At 37.0% G+C, this 18,656-nt stretch overlaps 1 protein-coding gene across 1 annotated transcript in view; it reads left to right on the forward strand.

Annotated features, from left to right (window-relative positions):
* The window catches only part of CFAP47 (cilia and flagella associated protein 47), a 484,475-nt gene that overhangs the window by 350,606 nt on the left and 115,213 nt on the right, over nucleotides 1-18,656 (forward strand). The window contains exons 52-54 of the mRNA XM_034649559.1: nucleotides 8,535-8,710; nucleotides 9,313-9,420; nucleotides 17,721-17,829. Of these exons, the coding sequence (XP_034505450.1) occupies nucleotides 8,535-8,710; nucleotides 9,313-9,420; nucleotides 17,721-17,829 (393 nt within the window). The remainder of the gene's footprint in view (nucleotides 1-8,534; nucleotides 8,711-9,312; nucleotides 9,421-17,720; nucleotides 17,830-18,656) is intronic.

Here is an 18,656-nt window from a genome sequence, read left to right on the forward strand (position 1 = left end):
ATAACCAGTTTAAAATAATCAATATGCCAAAAAGGCATATCTTGGGATGGCGAAATTTTCTCCCCTTCAGGAGCATAGTTAAAAACACTATTAATCCCACTGGTGTCAAGCATAAAAATGTTAATACAAAACAACATATGTGACTTGCCAACCATTTTCAATAAGTTTTTAGTTTAAAATTTTAGCGTCCGTAATAAAAATATGTATTTTTTGATTTACTCATTTTGCTGTGTTTTTCTTCTTTTTTTGGTATTTTTGTATTCTTTATTTTTTCTGGGTGAAAGATCATATATCATGGGTGTTGTACATGATATTGAAATTTTTCTTCCTCATGAGATGATGTAAAAAATTAATATTCTTTGAATTTATCTTGAGAAAATAAAATATAGACTATATGTGTACATGTACATGTAGGTATTTACATATATATCGTCATGAGTATGCTATGAAGGCGCACACGCGAGTTGTGTCTCTTCACAATGTCAGCTTTAATCAATCACAAAGCAAAGTTAAATCATAATTATAAAGCAGGTTCAGGATTCCAAACTCAATGACAATTCACCATGTGACTAAACTTGGCACACAGAACAGAACAGAAGACAAGCAACACAACAAACGAGACGACAGAAGGGTGTAGGAAATGAACGACCCAAACGCGAAGTCAGTCAGTGGGTACGCCGTTGAGGTGAGGCCTCGGTCCCGTCCAAGTCAGCTTTGGGCACTTACTACTTTGTATGTTCAAGCAATGAAGGATCTCGGTTCTGTTCAATTGGGTAGAACCTTCAACAGCAGCTGCCTTTTTTAAGTGGTCATAGAGAAGTCATGTCTGAAGAGTCTGAGAGTTTGCTGCCAAAATCCTCCCCTTTTTAAAGGGATTGAATCGGTTTTGGGCCACTGCAGACCTGCTCAGCTTCTGCTCCTTATCAGTTCTTCAGTGTCAGCAGACGTTGGTCCCGGTAATATCTTGTAGCTGCAGTACCGTTAACTGCTTGCGTCATTGCTTGACACAGGCCCTTGCTTGACATGAGAGACTCCATTTTGCTCTCTACGTATATACATATGTATGTGCGTATACAGACAGCAGAGGGAGAGAGACCCTATCTTAAACACTTAAGCAGGAGGCTACTTCCTAGCAATCATTCCCTGCAATCAGATACATTTCGGTTTGCCACGGCTTTTAATAGCTGCCTCAGCCCCACCCCTGCCCCCAAGGTTATGGTAAAAGTCTGAATACACATGAACAAACCTATAGACTCTAAAGGAGTTTCTGACTTTGTCAGAGCTCCTCAGTGCCTGGCAAGTACATGTGCACTCCCACATCATCCCCCAGTCTGGCACTGGCAGCCCACCTTGATTGCACTTCTGCACTCTGTCTGTCTCCGGTTGGATGTAGAGGTGTGAAGCATCACTCCCTTAGCTCTAGGGGCATGCAGGTGGCAGTAACAGAGGAATGACAGGGGTGTTTCTAGTTTTCAGCTATCTGCCCGTTTCCTCTGAGTTCTAAACTGCTGGCACTGACTTTTCAATTTAGGAAAATTACTGAGACAGACTATAGTTATCACCTCCTCTGAATTACATGGTACATTTTTAAATACCCTTTGATACAGTTTGTTTACTGACTTGGAGATGTTTTTAAATGGAATAAAATTAAAATTGAAAATTTCCTCAATAATATGCCTAACTTAAATTAATATTGTGTGTTTTGGACCTCAGAAATAACCCCTTTAATTTTTTTTAATTAAGTAGGTTCCACGCCCAACATGAGGCTTGAACTCATGACCCTGAGATCAAGAGTTGCATGCTCTACCCACTGAGCCAGCCAGGCACCCCAGAAACAATCCCTTTAAAATGAACCCATGGGGGCTCCTGGGTGGCTCAGGTCATGATCCCGGGGTCCTGGGATGGAGCCCCATGTCGGGCTTCATGCTCAGCAGGGAGCCTGCTTCTCCCTCTCCCCCCTTGCTTGTTCTCTCTCTCGCTATCTTTCTCTCTCTCTCTCTTTCAAGTAAATAAATAAAATCTTTAAATTAAAAAATGATAATATAAAATAAAATGAACTCATGATTATCTTCTGGGAGAGGATATGGTGGGAAATACTTCCTGCTAGTGCATATTGAATTGTCATTGACTCCATCAAGCTTTTATGGGCAAAAAACATAATCTTGATTTACTCTGACCCAGTTAGAATAGGAAGTGATAAGGTTTTCAGTGCAAATAGTCAGTGAATTAAATTTTCCCTGTTCAGAGAAGGTGTGAACTGGCAACCAAATGATAAATTTAACCCACTATCTTTCTGAGAGCTGTCCTTAACAATAACTTTCATGAGAGGAGGTAGCCTAGGTTAACTTGAGATTTTTAAACTCCTTCTAAGATTTTATCAGTGGTTGCTATATTATGTAGTTCAATGTATCCAGAATATCAGATGTATTAACCATTATTAGGTTTATATACAAACACTGAAGTCTCTTATAAATTTCACGTTTCTTCTTTAACGAGTATTTATTGTCTCTGGTATCCTTTGCGCTATTCTAGATGCTGAGGAACAGTGATGAATGTCACAAACAAGGCCCTTATTTACATGGAGCTAACATTCTAGTGGAGTCAGACAGAAAACAAAAATAACATTGAAAAAAGATATTTCATGGGAAGTTTTTCTCTTGTCTTAACATTTTCAAATAAAGACACAAACCTGAGAACCATAGATAATTCTGTCTCCATGTTATGAAAGATGCTGATATGCCATTTATTAAGGACTCACTAAACATTTTAGTTATGGTGTTTTTAGCTGTCTTGACCAACTCCAACATTTCAGTGGCCTAACACAATAGAAATCCTTAATAATTGTAACACTCTGGTGCACTTGTTCCCAGTTGGTTGGTGGTGTCTGCCATGTTGTGAACCAGCCTCCTCCCATATTGTGCTTCCATCAACCTTTAGGAATTCAGCAGTTCCTGCATATAGATGGAGATGGAAAAGAATTTCCACTGGTTTCTTTTTTTTTTTTTTTTAATTTTTTTTTTTTATTCAACAGAGATAGAGACAGCCAGCGAGAGAGGGAACACAAGCAGGGGGAGAGGGAGAGGAAGAAGCAGGCTCATAGCAGAGGAGCCTGACGTGGGGGCTCGATCCCACAACGCCGGGATCACGCCCTGAGCCGAAGGCAGACGCTTAACCGCTGTGCCACCCAGGCGCCCCTCCACTGGTTTCTTAATCATGTCCTCACACAGGCAGCACGTATCACTTCCACCCACATACTGTGGGAGAGAGCTAGTCATATGGCTATGCCTGGAAGCAAGAGAGTTTGGGAAATATTACCTCTGGTTGGGCAGCTCCTGCCCAATGATGTCTTCATATTATGAAGGGGAGCACAGAATTTTGCTGAAGGGATATTTCTGCCATGTCAAGAAAGATGAGAGATCTTTAGCCTATCACACACATCCAGCTTTTGTATGTGTTGGCCAGAACACAAAGAAAGGGAGAGTGGCTTCTTTAAGGAGTGGAAACTGACAGCTTAATGCCCATTGGATTTTGGTGAGTTCTTGCTAAAAGACTGGACCGTGGATGGAGGGAAAATGGCTAGAGTGACAGCAGCTGCACTTCCACTGGTACATGACAAGACCTTGTAGATCAAAGTGGATTCTACTCAGTGCAAGGAGACTGGACTTGGGCTATTTTAAAAAGATCTGCTCAACATACATTCTACTAGAGTGAGAAGAACCCAGGAGAAAAAGTCTACATGGGGTAATGCTAGAAAGACAGAAGGACCTAGAAAGTCAACTGGAAAAGATCAATCAGTATCAATTAAGTAAATGGCCTTTGTTCTTTTACCTCTCATCCCATCTTCATTCTGTAACCTGAAAGAGCCATATTAACATAGTGATTACAGGAGAGGAAGTTAGAGCAAGGGCTTGAAAAGAGCAGGTCTACCTTCTTCCTCACAGTCAGAAAAATTACTACATGTCCTGGGGGTAGGGAGGGGGTAAAGCAGGAGGAAAGGTCAGGAAAAACATTCATTGGCTATGAAATGGAAGTGTTGATCGATTTTGTACCTCTCTAAGGATCTGACAAGACTTCTCTGGCATCGGGAACTATCCTGAGAAAACAATGAGGTGGAGAAAGGGAGATTCTGCCAGGTTTGGAGATCAGTAGTGGTAGAGAAACCGTTTTCAGATGATACTCTACCAAGTTTAGTCCATTCAGTGTATCTGTTATGGTGATTATAAATGCCTAAGCTAAGTTTAGTGATAATTGTACCAAGAAAAATAGTCCAGAGTTTTGTTGACTGTGGCATGAAGACTGGGGAAATGTACCCAGGTAGAGCAACTGACAAATATAGCAGCCCTCGGAACAAAATGAGCTTGGTGGAACGGGAGATAGTAGGTAGGAGCCCAGGCATTCCAGGAACAGAAAAGATGCTTGTGAGGCTGGAGCTTGGACAGAAATGGCAGTGGTCGGGGGCAGTGTGGGGGGGTGGTCAGAGGTACCAGCAGGGCCACGTCTTGCAGGAATTCAGAGGGCAAGATGAGATGTTATTCCATGTGTGCAACAAGAAGCCACTAGAGAGTGGAATGAGGGGAATGACCTGACCTGTTTTTAAATCTCTCAAAATGTTTCTTCTATTTTAAGAAAATAATAAGCATATAAATTATATTTAGACACTGAAAATATTTTTTAACGATTTATTTATTTATTTATGAATGAGAGAGAAAGAGCATGAGCAGGGTGGGGGGTGGGCAGAGGGAGAGGGACAAGCAGACTCCCCGCTGAGCACGGAGCCGCACGAGGGGCCTGATCCCAGGACCCCAAGACCATGACCTGAGACAAAGTGAGATGCTTAACCGACTGAGCCACCCAGGTACTCCTGAAAATATTTTATATTTGTTTTAGAATGAATATTGGCGGGGGGGGGGGTCGCCTGGGGGGCTCAGTCAGTTAAGCATCTGACTCTTAATTTCAGCTCAGGTCATGATCTCAGGGTTGTGAGATAGAGCCCCCTTTCGGAATCTGCACTGGGAGTGGAGCCCGCTTAAGATTCTCTCTCTGCCCCTCTCCATCTACCCCCCCTTCCTTTCGAAGGAAGGAAGGAAAGAAGAAAAAGAAAGAAAGAAAGAAAGAAAGAAAGAAAGAAAGAAAGAAAGAAAGAAAATTTTTAAAAAATTAAAATGAATATAGGTTTTCAAACTTCCTCTGAAAAAGTTTATAATTTGCAAAATTCAGTACACCTGTTTGTACGTATTTTAAACATATTCCAATCTTAGCTGAGTGAATTTTTTCAGTGTTCTAAATTTCAACATCTATGAATGTCTTCATGGTTTAAAATCTTTACTTATATTCCACAGGATTAAATATACATAATTTATTCTTTTACAAAAGGATTAAGAAAAATGGAAGCAATTTCTTTAAGCAGTCATTATGTTAGCTAAAATATTCCTTATGTACAATCCAGAGAAAAATACTAAACACCTTATAAAGGAATGCTATCACTGCACCCAGAAGAGGCCATATAAAGACAAAAGACAAAAAAAAAATCACTATCTCCATTGAATTTCAAAAACAAAATCAGTCCAAATTGATATACATTTAATTCTAAAATGGGGAGAGAGTTATTCTTATAACTGAGTGGTTTTATTCTTATAAAACCACTTATCAAAGTGGAAGAACACGCCATTGGCAGGACATACACTAGCCAAATATTTCACGCCTTTTATATAGAGAGTGTAGTCACAGAAATTCAGCAGGCTTTATTCTTCCTATTGAGTGAAAGTTATTTGTCATAAAATGGAATGGGGGTGGCAGGATGCCTTAGACAATAAGACTATTAACCATTTTTGCAGATGACTTGTTTATACATTGTTTCATGTGTTGAAAATAGTTATGTATTTTTGGGTTATAGAGCTAACACAAAGGAGGTATTTCAAGAATAAACTTACAAATTTGGATCATCTCATCAAATGATGAATGACAAAAATCTCTTAAACTTACTGAGTGCATGAAATATTTAAAGAAATATCTAATTTTTATGGCCTTAAGAAATATAGTTAGAATATTAATCTTGTCTAAATTAATTTTGACAGTATTTTGGCAGATGTATATTTAAAAGAGATTATTCATACAATACTATATTTTAAAGGTGTAATTTAGGGGTTTTTATCTATTTAAACTTAAAAGAAAATATTCAAATTATAATGAAAGTTAGAAATATTTTTTATAATATTGCAGTTAAATTTGACATGTATTTTACCAGACTAGAAATACAGCATTCTTAATTAATTGGAAACTTAAAGCTTTTTACTATAATGAAACATTCATTTCTATTGAGTCTATTGCTGGTTTTGAGGCCCCAGAGAATTCCATTGGGGGCTTTCCCTAGAGACTGCAGTACTGATTTGGTGCAGGTAGTTCGAAGCAATTAACGATTGCTCTCTGGAAGGCTGCTCAATTTTGAGGGGGTGTCCAGACCTACTGGATAAGAGGGAAGTGATTCAGTAGGGATATTTGCCATGGATGTGTCAAAGAGAGGCTGTTACACAAGTGCCCCAGAGCTGCCATCCTGTTTTTCATCTCTTAAGCTTTGGCCAACCATAGAATGTAGCACATTTGTAACACTAGGGCGCGCTTCTGTTATATGGCTTCTAGTTCGCAGCGATGACAGTAGATTGAAAGGGGTTTTGTTTTACTTTGTGTTCAAAGTCTATATGTGATGAGACATAAAGCAATTCGATATTCCAGTACTTCATTCCTCTTTAGACCAGAGTTTTTCAATGTATAGGTCTCAAAAAAATGTGAGTGGTTCAAAACGAGCATTATTTTTTTTTTTAGGAAGTAGAATAGAACAAAAGAGAATAGAAGACATCAGAGAATGTTACATGTGGGAAGAGTAGGGATTGAACTGACAGTGACCTTCTCTGAGAACTATCTGAGTAATAGACCAGGACAAATGTGTAGTCCAAAGACATCTCATTTCAGTTTTCTGTCTAAAGACCTGGACAAAGTTTCTAGGCCAATATATGGTTGTTTATATTTGTTATCCTGACATATGGTTTAATGTTGATTTGTTTTGACCCTTAGAAACTTCCAAGGAGGCTAAATTCTGGAAGTCTCATGAAATACTTCAGATTGCGTAGGAAATGATAAACTCTGTGAAATAATGTCATTATTGGGTTTTTTTCATTTTATATTTTTATTTTTCCTTCTCTAATTATGAACATTAGTTATTTTACTATAGCAATTTAAATGCCCACATATTTTAGAAATCCGTGATTCTAATATCTCCTGAAACTATTGTAGATAGCCATTTTCCAATGCATTTATAATTAAATCTGATTTGTAATAAATGATATCCCGATTTAATTGTAAATTTGTAGGTATTCTTGTTTTTCATCTCTCTTTACCAGATGTTGTTCACCACACTCAATGCTATTTCCTATTCCCCTAAAACGTAACATTTATCCACTCATTTATTTATATATCGGTAATCAACAAATGTTCATTCCTTGGGTGAAGCTGTAATGTCTATCTTGAAGATATTCTTTGTGAATAACTCTCTTCCCGCTACCACCTGTCCCTACCAGCTTAGTATCGAAGTGGTTTTTGTCGTTTCTGTAATGTGATAAGTTTCAAAATGCCTCCAAGTCCTGAAGTACGTCCATTACCAAGCTTTGAATTATGACTGAAACGCTAACATTTTCCATTTCATTAGGTTAAGGCATTATAGACAACTCGTCTTTGTTCAAGACTGAGATATGTCCTGTCTATTAATCACCTTTAACACTTTTTTTTTCAATTAATGGCTTTTACTACAGTGGAGATCATGGCTGTAATGGAATGAAATATAACTCATTAGCCAGAATGGGTCAGACTGGGGATCAAGAAATGTCTTGGAACCTGAAGAGTACCTTCCAGGGCTGAGTGGATGTAGCTAGGGGAGGCAGGACAGGAGAAACCAGAATGGAAGGAAAGAATCTAAACAAGAAGGTAGTGGTATTATCAGCATAATTTGTCTTCTTAGTTCAGCTTTTCCCTAGCACTTGATGCTGATATACAGAGGTACTGAACATGTGTCCTCTGGATCAGCAGAACTTTTGAGAAATGCATACCATCAGGCCCCATCCCATAGCTACTGAATCAGAGTCTTTGGGGCAGGGGGCCAGTAATTTATTTTTTAGCAACCTCTGCAGATGATTCTTATGCATTCTAAAGTTTGAGTACCACAGCTAGAGAAAACATTGACAAATGGACCTCATGGTAATAATGATATTGAAGAAAACTGTATTTTAAATGTAATTTTACACTTTCCTTAGCATTTAGCTAGATGGATGTCTTGGAGTATTTGTTGTTGAAAAAAATACCATTTACTAAGCCGAGTCAAGAAAAACATACAAGAGATTAAAAGTAAGTGAGATATATTTAATAGTGGATCAAAGAGAAAAATAAAACAAATAGCCTTAAGTTTTCTTTGCATTCGCTTTTATAGAACATTGGCTCACTCTATGCTGACACTAAGAGCTGATTATATATTTGCTCTGTAATTCTAGGAGAGCATTTACATTGAAATACCTCTCTCTAATCCAAAAAAGAGAATGATTCACTTAGATGTGCAGTTATCCAATGCTGCCCTTAATGGACTCAAGGAACTTACACTGCCTCCGCTAAAATGTATCAACTATGTCGTACAGTATTCTCCAGCGACTACAGGCTGTAGAGATGAAAGGTACGGTTTGAGTGCGGCGTTTTATTTTATTGTTGATCCTTTGAAATAAAGTCTTCAAAATGATTTTAAGTGACTTGTTCAAGTCTACTCAAATAAAAGATGACAGCGGTGAGATAGCAGCCCAGTTATAATTTTATTTATTTTTTTCCAGTTATACTTTTAGATTGTCACAGGTTCTGTTTCCCCCAAAAGTGAGTACATGCTGATAAAGGAAGGTCTCCAGAGTTGCCTGTCACTTGATAGCCTTCACATGAAAATATACACTGTGGGTTTAATTCAATGAACTAAATTGGATTTAATCAGAGAAAACAGGACTTTCCTTGTTATTGCTCCTGCAAGACATTTGAATTCATTAACGTTTAAATATTTTTCATTCATTCAACAGGTATTTATTAAACAGATATTAATGGTGACACTTTTTCTGAATAATGAAGTGATCTTCTCTCCAAAAACTTAATAATACATCTAAAACAATAGTAGAATGTATCACAGAGCAGTTGTCAAATATTATATTTGAAACCACCTGTTTAGGATTTTTTTCTGCCAATTTTATTACACAAACTAAAACCACTGACAAGATTTTGTATATTTTTCTCCACCAGCGTTATTTTTCAGCCTGATGTGGCTCTCGAGTTCTGGTATTTACTGAGATTAACTACTGAATTACCGAAACCAACCATAATACCAGAAATACAATGTGACCTTGGAAAGTAAGTTCTATTTAATAGATAAAATTATTTCATGGAAGCAAAAAAGTTTATCTAAAAGAATATTATCGTAATCTACGTAATCTTTTTTGATAAGACATAAATATATTTTTAGTAATTGATTTTCTTTCCCATGGAAGGTTGGATATTTAAACTACCCCCATGGAAAACTTACATGAAGGAAAAAACAACTTAGTACTTAGTAAGGAAAGGCTTTTATTCAAAATGATTATTGCAAGGGAGAGAAAGGGACTATTGAAATAGTTGGAGAACCTAGATCTCAGAAACCTGCAAGCGTCTCAAAAAATCAAACAGGAAAAGCTAAAGGTGGGACAAGAGGAGATAAACAGACTCTTGGGAGGGAAAGCTGGACAAGGAAAGGAAAACGACTGGTGGCGACTGATAGGAAAAGAGTCGCCGTGTGGTAAGCCGATTCCCAGGAGAAGCCAAGGAAGGAGGCATGTTCCACTTTATTTGTGCTTGCTCAGGCTTGGGGACAAGCCAAGCTCAGGGGCCCATATGAAACATAGAAGGCTGACTAAAGTTTGGTCAAGGCAAAGCAGGGGGTCAGCAATGGACAGTGGAGAATACTTGGTCACTTGGCTAAAGCCATGTGCCCTTGAGATATATGAGCATTTACATTTACATGGTTGCACTCTTATTACATGTCTGGTACCAGGTTTGATGCTAGTACATGGGGGTAACCAAATCACAATTCTGACTTTTATTGTTTTTTAAGAGTTATTTATTTATTTGAGAGAGAGAGCGCATGAGCAGGGGGAGCGGCAAAGGGAGAGGGATAGAAGCAGACTCTCTGCTGAGTGAGGAGCCTGACATGGGGCTCACGCTCAAGACCCTGAGATCGTGACCTGAGCTGAAACCAAGAGTCAGGCACTCAACCAGCTGAGCCACCCAGGCGCCCCACAATTCCTACTTTTATTTTTATTGATTGATTGATTGATTTTTAATAACTCTATAGAGATTACATTTTATTGAGGAATGGAAATCCAATATGAAACAAATAGAATTATAGTATTAATGAATTCTAAATAGTTTATGGGTCTCAGATCAGAGTTATATAAAGCTCAAGGTGACATTTATTTATTTAATATTTTAGTGAGCAGTTTTGATTATTATGTCAGATACAATTGAAAACATGCTTCCATAAATTACTATAGAATAATTCCATATAAAGGTGAAGTAATCCCTCATAGCTTAATAATAAAGGTCCTTATTAAATCAAATATTCTTGAAATCATTTGGTTTCTAATGTGTGTCAAATACATTCATTATCATCATCTCAGAGTCACAATTTTTTTCACTCAGGATGGGGATTTTTGAGCCATATCATCTTGAAAGGAAGTTCTAGATTCAAAAGTTACTATATTGTTCACAGATATAAACTACATGAATGTTTTTTAAGACTAATATGCCTATTAGCAGGATTTGCCTCAGTTTCAAATGGGGTAACTGAGGTTTACAGATGCTAAGTGATTTGCCCTAGGTCACTAAATGTAGGAAAGAGACTAAGGAGAATGTTCTTGTATACAATTTCCCAGATTCAAACTAGTGGATCTATGTAGAAAATCCAATGGAAATCCAAAGATTTGCCCTACAAACCTTTAAAAGATAATGATCTTGAAACAAATAAATAGCATTTGCTAATATAAAAACATGCCAAAGTCTCTACATTCTCTAGCAGAAATATCCTTTGGCCTCTTTCCTGCTTCATATTGCAGTAGCATACATAATTGTGTTAACAAACTTAACAAAGGGTGATTAGGAGATATGCAGGTCTGCAAGAGGATTTGGTGCAATCTTAATTCAAACAAAATACAGCATGTTAGGCCTGAAGGCAAACCTAAAATACCCTGGAACTACCATATGTAAAAGAAACAATAAAAATAAAAACATGAAGGGCTTTTAATTAAATATAACTTATAGTATTGGGCTGATTTTAATGGCACAGTAGATCCTCCAGTATTCTTGTTTTTGTTGCCATTGCAACTTGTCTTTCCTGCATTTCAGTCACCACTGACTAATGAAACTTTAGGTCTTAGATTTTTTTTGTCCAGAGGACAATACACAATTCGTACTATTAAAGAGCATGTGTTCTAGTGGGCAAATCAGTACCTCTTTGTTAATTTCTCTCCCTTAGCACTCCAGAAGAGTATTGAATTCTCCCAGTGCCAGATCTGCGCTAAATAAATCTGTAGCAAGTGATTTATTAAGGAAGTGGTCTCATTAAAACGATCAGTGAGAGACTAGGGGAAGCAGGATAAGAAAAGGGAAGAAGCTAAGCAAGGATGTGATTGCAGGTACAGTCCCAGACTATCTGATCCTGCAGAGAGCTGTGTAGCATAAATCACATCTCAGAGTTTATCCTGTCTTGATGCAAAGATGCTTGGCTTTTGACTTCCCGTACTAGTCACTATAAGCTTCTTTGGGAAGAGGTATAAACTCCCAGGTACTTCTGTCTGTACAGTGGAGGAGGCCGCAGGACCCAAGGGCAATCATTTGACGGCCTCAGATGGAAGATGAACAGCAAGAATGTAGAAGTTGGGGTCTGAGGGTAGTGAGTGAACTGGGAAAAATCTTCTAGGGGAACTGGGTAGGGTGCCAGCAGTGTCTGCTTTAACTTACTAACAAACTTATTTCTAGTTTTATATTTATTCTTGTTTTAAAAATATACTAATGTATGAAAACTATATATGTATAGAAAATTATTAACAAATATAATACACTTATGTGAAAATATTTAGCACAACCAGTTTTACAGTCTTTTTTTTTTTTTTTTTATTCCACTAAAAGGTGCTCACCTTTTCTTTCTTTTTGAGTTCTTGTTACTTTTGGTCATGTTGTTCTAAAGCATAATTTCTTTTTATCTGAGTCATACTGTATATAATTAAAAGTTGCATAATATTAATAGATGTTTGATAGTAACTACTTTATTAGCCAGCCTTATTCTGGATCCTTATCCTCTTTGGAAGTTTGCATGGCTGTTAATTGTGTCCAATGTCTAAAATGTTTGATAAATTGGTGTGGCTTTATTTTCATACATTTTTCTAGGTAGTTGGGGTCTCTTTCCATATGGAAACACATGACTTTCAGTTTCTGGAAGTCTCAAATTATCCCATCTATTTTCTCTCTTCCTACAACATCTATGTTTTAGTTTTAGAAGTTGGGGGCTATTTAAATTTTCTTATTTTTTGGTCTTATTTTTTTATACCAACATCTGTGCTTTTGCATTCAGATAGATTACCTGAATTTATCTTCCGTTCTTTCTGTTGAATTTTCATGTCAGCTATCAACATCCAACACCATTTTTGTTGCTGTTGTTTGGATGTTTCTTTTACATATTTTTGGTTTTTTTTTTTAATTATAACGTTCTGTTCTTATTTCATGTTAGTAATTTTTTTTCTGATATGCTTTAAATATGAATGGTCATTTTAAGAGGTCATGGTTGTTGTCTTTGATTATAAATTTTGTTGTCCTTTTTTCCTACTCAAAAGTTTACTTGTTTTGCTCATATTTAAAGATTTATTTATTTAATCGAGAGAGAGAGAGAGTGGGGGGGGAGGGGCAGAGGGAAAGAGAGAATCTCAGGCAGACTCCCTGTTGAGTGCGGAGCCCAATGGGGTCTCAGACTCACGACCCTGAGATCATGACCTGAGTCAAAATCAGGAGTTGGACACTTAACCCACCGAGCCACCCAGCTCCCCTCGCTCATATTTGAATGTGAGGCTGTAAAATGATAGTCAGGGCTTATTGACCCATTCGTGTTGTTCTATGTGGCATTCTTCATTTATTTTCATTGCTGCAAAAAAAATTACTTTTTATTGTTGATCGACTTGGGGTTTTTCCCCCCGGTTTGATAAATTATGAAACATGTTGTTTATAACATTATATATGCTTTTGTTGCACATTTGTGCTCATTTCTATTGGGTACAAACATAGGAATGCAATATCACTTTAATTTAGTGTATAACAACAAACAGTTCAAAATTGGTAGTACTTATTTACACTTCACTGGCCATTTATGAATTGTAGTTGCTTCACATCCTCAAGAACGTGGGTATTGTGAGACTAATTTTAACCATTGTGATGTGTGTAAAGTGGTATGTCAATGTACTTTTATTTTTTTAAGATTTTTTAAAAAAGATTTGTTTATTTACTTGGGAGGGGGAGAGGGAGAGAGCAGGGGAGGGGCAGAGAAAGAGGGAGAAAGAGAGCCCCAACAGACTCTGCATTGAGCCTAGAGCCCGATGCAGAGCTTGTTCCCATGACCCTGAGATCGTGGAACTGAAATCAAGAGTCAGAGCCTACCTGAGCCACCCAGGCACCCCTTCAGATTTTGTTTTTGAGTAATCTCTATACCCAACATGGGGCTCAAACTCACAACCCTGAGATCAAGAGTCACACACTCTTCTGACTGAGCCAGACAGGCACTCCTATGTCAATGTTCTTTTCTTTTCTTTTCTTTTCTTTTCTTTTCTTTTCTTTTCTTTTCTTTTCTTTTCCTTTTCTTTTCTTTTCTTTTCTCTTCTCTTTCTTTTCTCTTTCTTTCTTTTTTCTTTCTTTCTTCCTTCCTTCCTTCCTTCCTTCCTTTTCTTTTTTATTATGTTCAGTTAGCCCCCATATAGTGCATGTCAGTGTACTTTTAATTTACATTTCTCTCATGACTAATGAAGTTGAGCACCTGCCATATGTTTGAAATTTTTGTTCATGTCCCTTGACAATTTTACTATTAGTTTGTATTTTCCTTTATATCATAGTTCCTTATATATATTGGCTATAAGCCTTTGTGGGTTATATATGTTGCAATTACCTTTTCTTATCTTGTGAATTTCCTTTTCAGTCTCTTAATGGAGTCTTTTAACAACATTACATTCTGAATTTTAACGTAGTTTATCAGCCTCTTTGTTTTCTCCAGTTCTTCCATATTACAACATCATTAAGAACTTCTATGTTATTTCTCAAAAAATACATTGTCTATACCTCTCATACTTAGATCCACAATGTACCTGAAATTGATATCTGTGTGTGATGTCAGAGAAACGTCAGTTAGGAGATCATGACACTAATTCAGGGCCAAGATGATAGCAGGTTGGGACCAGAGGATTGCCAGTGAGTGTGAAGAGAAGTGTTCAGTTATGGTTTATTTTTTAAAGTAGAGCTAATGAGTTTTGCTAACTACTAATATTTGAGGCATAAGGAAAACAGCAGGACATGGATGACACTAAAGTTTTTGACCTGAGCAATGGGAACTAAAGATGTGGCGTTAACTGAGATAGAGAAGACTAGAAGAAAAGCTGGTTTGAGGGTAGGTATCAAGAGCTCAGCTTGGGACCTGTAAATTTGAAGTTTCTATTCAACATCTGAATGATGAGTAGGAAGTTTGAGAAAAAGCCTGGAGTACAGCAGAAATATTCATGTTAGAGATACATTATTTAGTTGTTCCCAGGTTAATGTCAAGTGTAAGCAGAGACGAGTAGAGTAAGTAGTCAGACTCTGCACTTTTAAGTCAGAGACAGACTTAATTATAATCTATGATTTGCTTTACTGATTAATATTAATGAGTTTCAGAATGGTAGTGGTCACTTACTAAATAATTTGCAAAATGAAATTAATTGAATTCAGTAACCCCATGAACCTTTACATCCTGGAGGCATTTTTTGTTTTATCCTTTTATTATTAAGTGCGTTCTTCTTAGTGGTTCATGGTATTTTCTCGTTACTGGTATTCCACACTGTCTTTTTTTTTTTTTTTTTATGATTTATCTATTTAGAGAGAGAGAGCATGGGTAGGGGGAGGGTCAGAGGGAGAGGGAGAGAGATAATCTCAAGCGGACAATCCACTCAGCACAGAGCCTGACACGGGGCTCAGTCTCACAACCCTGAGATCATGACATGAGCTGAAATCAGGAGTCAGACACTTAACTGACTGAGCCACCCGGGCGTCCTGGCACTGTGTTTTTTTAGTGTCTTTTTATTTTGAAAGAGTTTAAGACTCACAAGAAGTTGAAAAAAATAATTCAGAGTTCACACATACGCTTCATCCTAGAACTGGTTTTTAAGGTGCTACCACTTGGTTCACATTTAAATTACCTTCTTGGTGCATCTGGGTGGCTCATTTGGGTAAGTGGCTGACTCTTGATTTCGGCTCAGGTCATGATCTCAGGATCTTGGCATCGAGCCCCAAATAGGGCTCTGTGCTAGCAGGGAGTCTGCTTTAGGATACTTTTCTCTCCCTCTGCTCCTCCACACACTTGCTCGCTTGCTTGCTCGCTCTCAAAATAAATAAATATTTTTTTAAATTACCTTCTTGTTTTTAATTGATTTGACAAGTAATATTATTTTAATTTTCCCTTGTTATTCTGTATTAATAAGTTTGAAACAGTCTTGATGAAAAAATATTTTATCATGACTATTTAGAAATAAGTAACCTAAGGAAAAAGTATAACAACATTTTAAACTCAAGAAATTTAATTTTGTCCCTAAGTAATAAGTAATATGTGCATCAACAATCCTCAGTATACACATTTGTAATTACAAACTTCATTTCTCATTATTGGGAAAACTAGCAATTAAAGAGAAGCTTTATTAGATTCAATTCAATTGAAAAACTTTTTCTGGGTAAACAATGAATCAAGTACCTCTTTAAGTTTATATATTTTGCTCCTTGGTCCACTGGCAGTCACAGGATACATACACTTCTTACTTTTTGTATCTTTGCCCATTTCAAATGTCATCAAGTTATATTAATCTTTGTAATGAAATTGATTTTAATTCCCACAGAGCCTACACTATTTTTCACTTTTTTAGATTCCACATATAAATGAGCACACAGTATTTGTCTTTCTCTCTCTGAGTTATTTCACCTAACATAATGTCCTCTAGGTTTCATCCATGTTGTGGCAAATGTCAGGATTTCCTTCTTTTTTAAGTTTGAATAATATTTCATTGTATATTTCACGTTTTATTTATCCTTTCATCTGTAGAAGAACATTTAGGTTATTTCCATATCTTGGCAATTGTGAATAATGCTGCAATTAATGTGGGAGTGCAGTTATGTCTTCAAGATACTGATTTCATTAATTTTGGATATATACCCAATAATTGGTGTATACCCAATAGTTGGGATCCAATTGTTGGATCATATAGTAGTTTTATTTTTTGATTTTTTGAGGAACCCTCCTATTGTTTGCCATAGTGGCTGTACCAATTTACATTCCCATCAATGGTGTACCAGTGTTCCATTTTCTCCACATCCTTGCCAACGCTTACTGTTTTTTTAAATAACAGCCATCCTAACAGCTGTGAGGTGGTATCTCAGTGTGGTTTTACTTTGCATTTCTACAGGATGACAGTTTTCATGCTATACATCAAAAGGTATTAGAAATGATGGTAGAATGAGGATTATGAATCCTCTTGATTATTCTTTGCTTTGAGTGTAAATACCTGCCACATTTTTTTCTTTTTCTTTTTCTTTCTTTTTTTTTTTTTTGTATTACTCATCATTGGTTTGGATCTTTTCAATGTAATGGACAGAACTTTGTGAATTTATTACTCATTGTTATTATTTCTAGACTATGTTAACTTTTTTGCCCGAATTTAACAGTTACAAAATAATGAGTAAATATTGCTCCTAAAACGGGGATATATTCCACTACCCAGTGTGGAATAACGTTTGGTCTCAAAAATAGAAAATCAAGGACTAATTTTAGCAAAATGTCATTAGTTTGTGCATGATTATTTTTATTTTGAAACTCACACAAGTCATTGTATTAGTTTCCTAAACCTGTCATAACAAGTACCACACCCTGGGTGGATTGAAACAACAGAAACATATTGTCTTACAGTTCTGGAGGCTAGAAATTTGAAGTCCAATTTTCAGCAGGACCATGTTCCATCTGAAACCAGTGAGAGAGAATGCTTCCTTTCCTCTTGTGGCTTCTAGTGCTTTCCAGCAGTCCTTGGTACTTCTTGACTTAGAGGTGCATCACTCCACTCTCTACCTCTGTTGCCCTGTGGTCATCTTCTCATGTGTGTCCACATTATATTCTTATAAGGACACCAGTCCTAAGGGATAAGAGCCACCCTACACCAGTATGATCGCATCTTCACTAATTACATCTGCAGTGACCCTCTTTCCAAATAAGGCCACATTCTGAGGTATTGGGAGTTAGAACTTAAATATATCTTTTTAGGGCATGCAGTTCCACCCATGACAGTCCTCAGGTTTATAGAATTATCATTGTACAAGCTTATGAACAAGTTTACTCACTTCATTTTTCTTTTCAGGTATGTCGCTCAGATCATTCCTTTAATTAATCCTACACATGAGACCTTAGAATTGCAAGCAACAAACAGTAATCCTGAAAATTTTGTCTTGGATGTTAACAGATCATCAGTAAGTACATTTGGAAAGCCAAGTAACCTACCACTACTGGAGCGTTTTTCTTTTCTTTTCTTTTTTTTTTAAAGATTTTATTTATTTATTCGACAGAGATAGAGACAGCTAGCGAGAGAGGGAACACAAGCAGGGGGAGTGGGAGAGGAAGAAGCAGGCTCATCGCGGAGGAGCCTGATGTGGGGCGCGATCCCATAACGCGGGTATCATGCCTTGAGTCAAAGGCAGATACTTAACCGCTGTGCCACCCAGGCGCCCCTGGAGCATTTTTTGATACTGATTTTGGGACACCATGGAGTATTATCATTTGTTTTATTAATAAGGTTTCAAATGCTTAAAATTTAAAAATAGAATTTATATACATATATATCTCTCCCCCATTTTAATTGATCAAAGAAACCAATAATGTATTCATCTAAATTTTTAAAATTCTATATGCTAGTATCATACTCATTATCACCAGCCTCTTAAATAAACGGGTTGTGCTTTATTTCTGACCATTTTAGTAATCAGATTTAGAAATCATTTCCGAGTAGTATGATATTGACTCAGCAATCTTTCTGTGTTTCCATGGTTCCAAGAGGCTAGTTCCTTCCAGCACTTGATGAGTTCCTGCCCGTCACCTGTCCCCCACTCCCAAACAATATGAACAGCTCTGACCCTCTCTCCTTTCTCTACCCCATTTTCTTTTTTTTTTTAAGTGTCATTTGCAATTCTTTTTTTTATTATTATTATTATGTTAGTCACCATACAGTACGTCCCCGGATTCCGATGCAAAGTTCGATGCTTCATTAGTTGCATATAACACCCAGTGCACCATGCAATAC

This window comes from Ailuropoda melanoleuca, chromosome X, assembly GCF_002007445.2.
Source record: "Ailuropoda melanoleuca isolate Jingjing chromosome X, ASM200744v2, whole genome shotgun sequence".
Classification (NCBI taxonomy): Eukaryota; Metazoa; Chordata; class Mammalia; order Carnivora; family Ursidae; genus Ailuropoda; species Ailuropoda melanoleuca.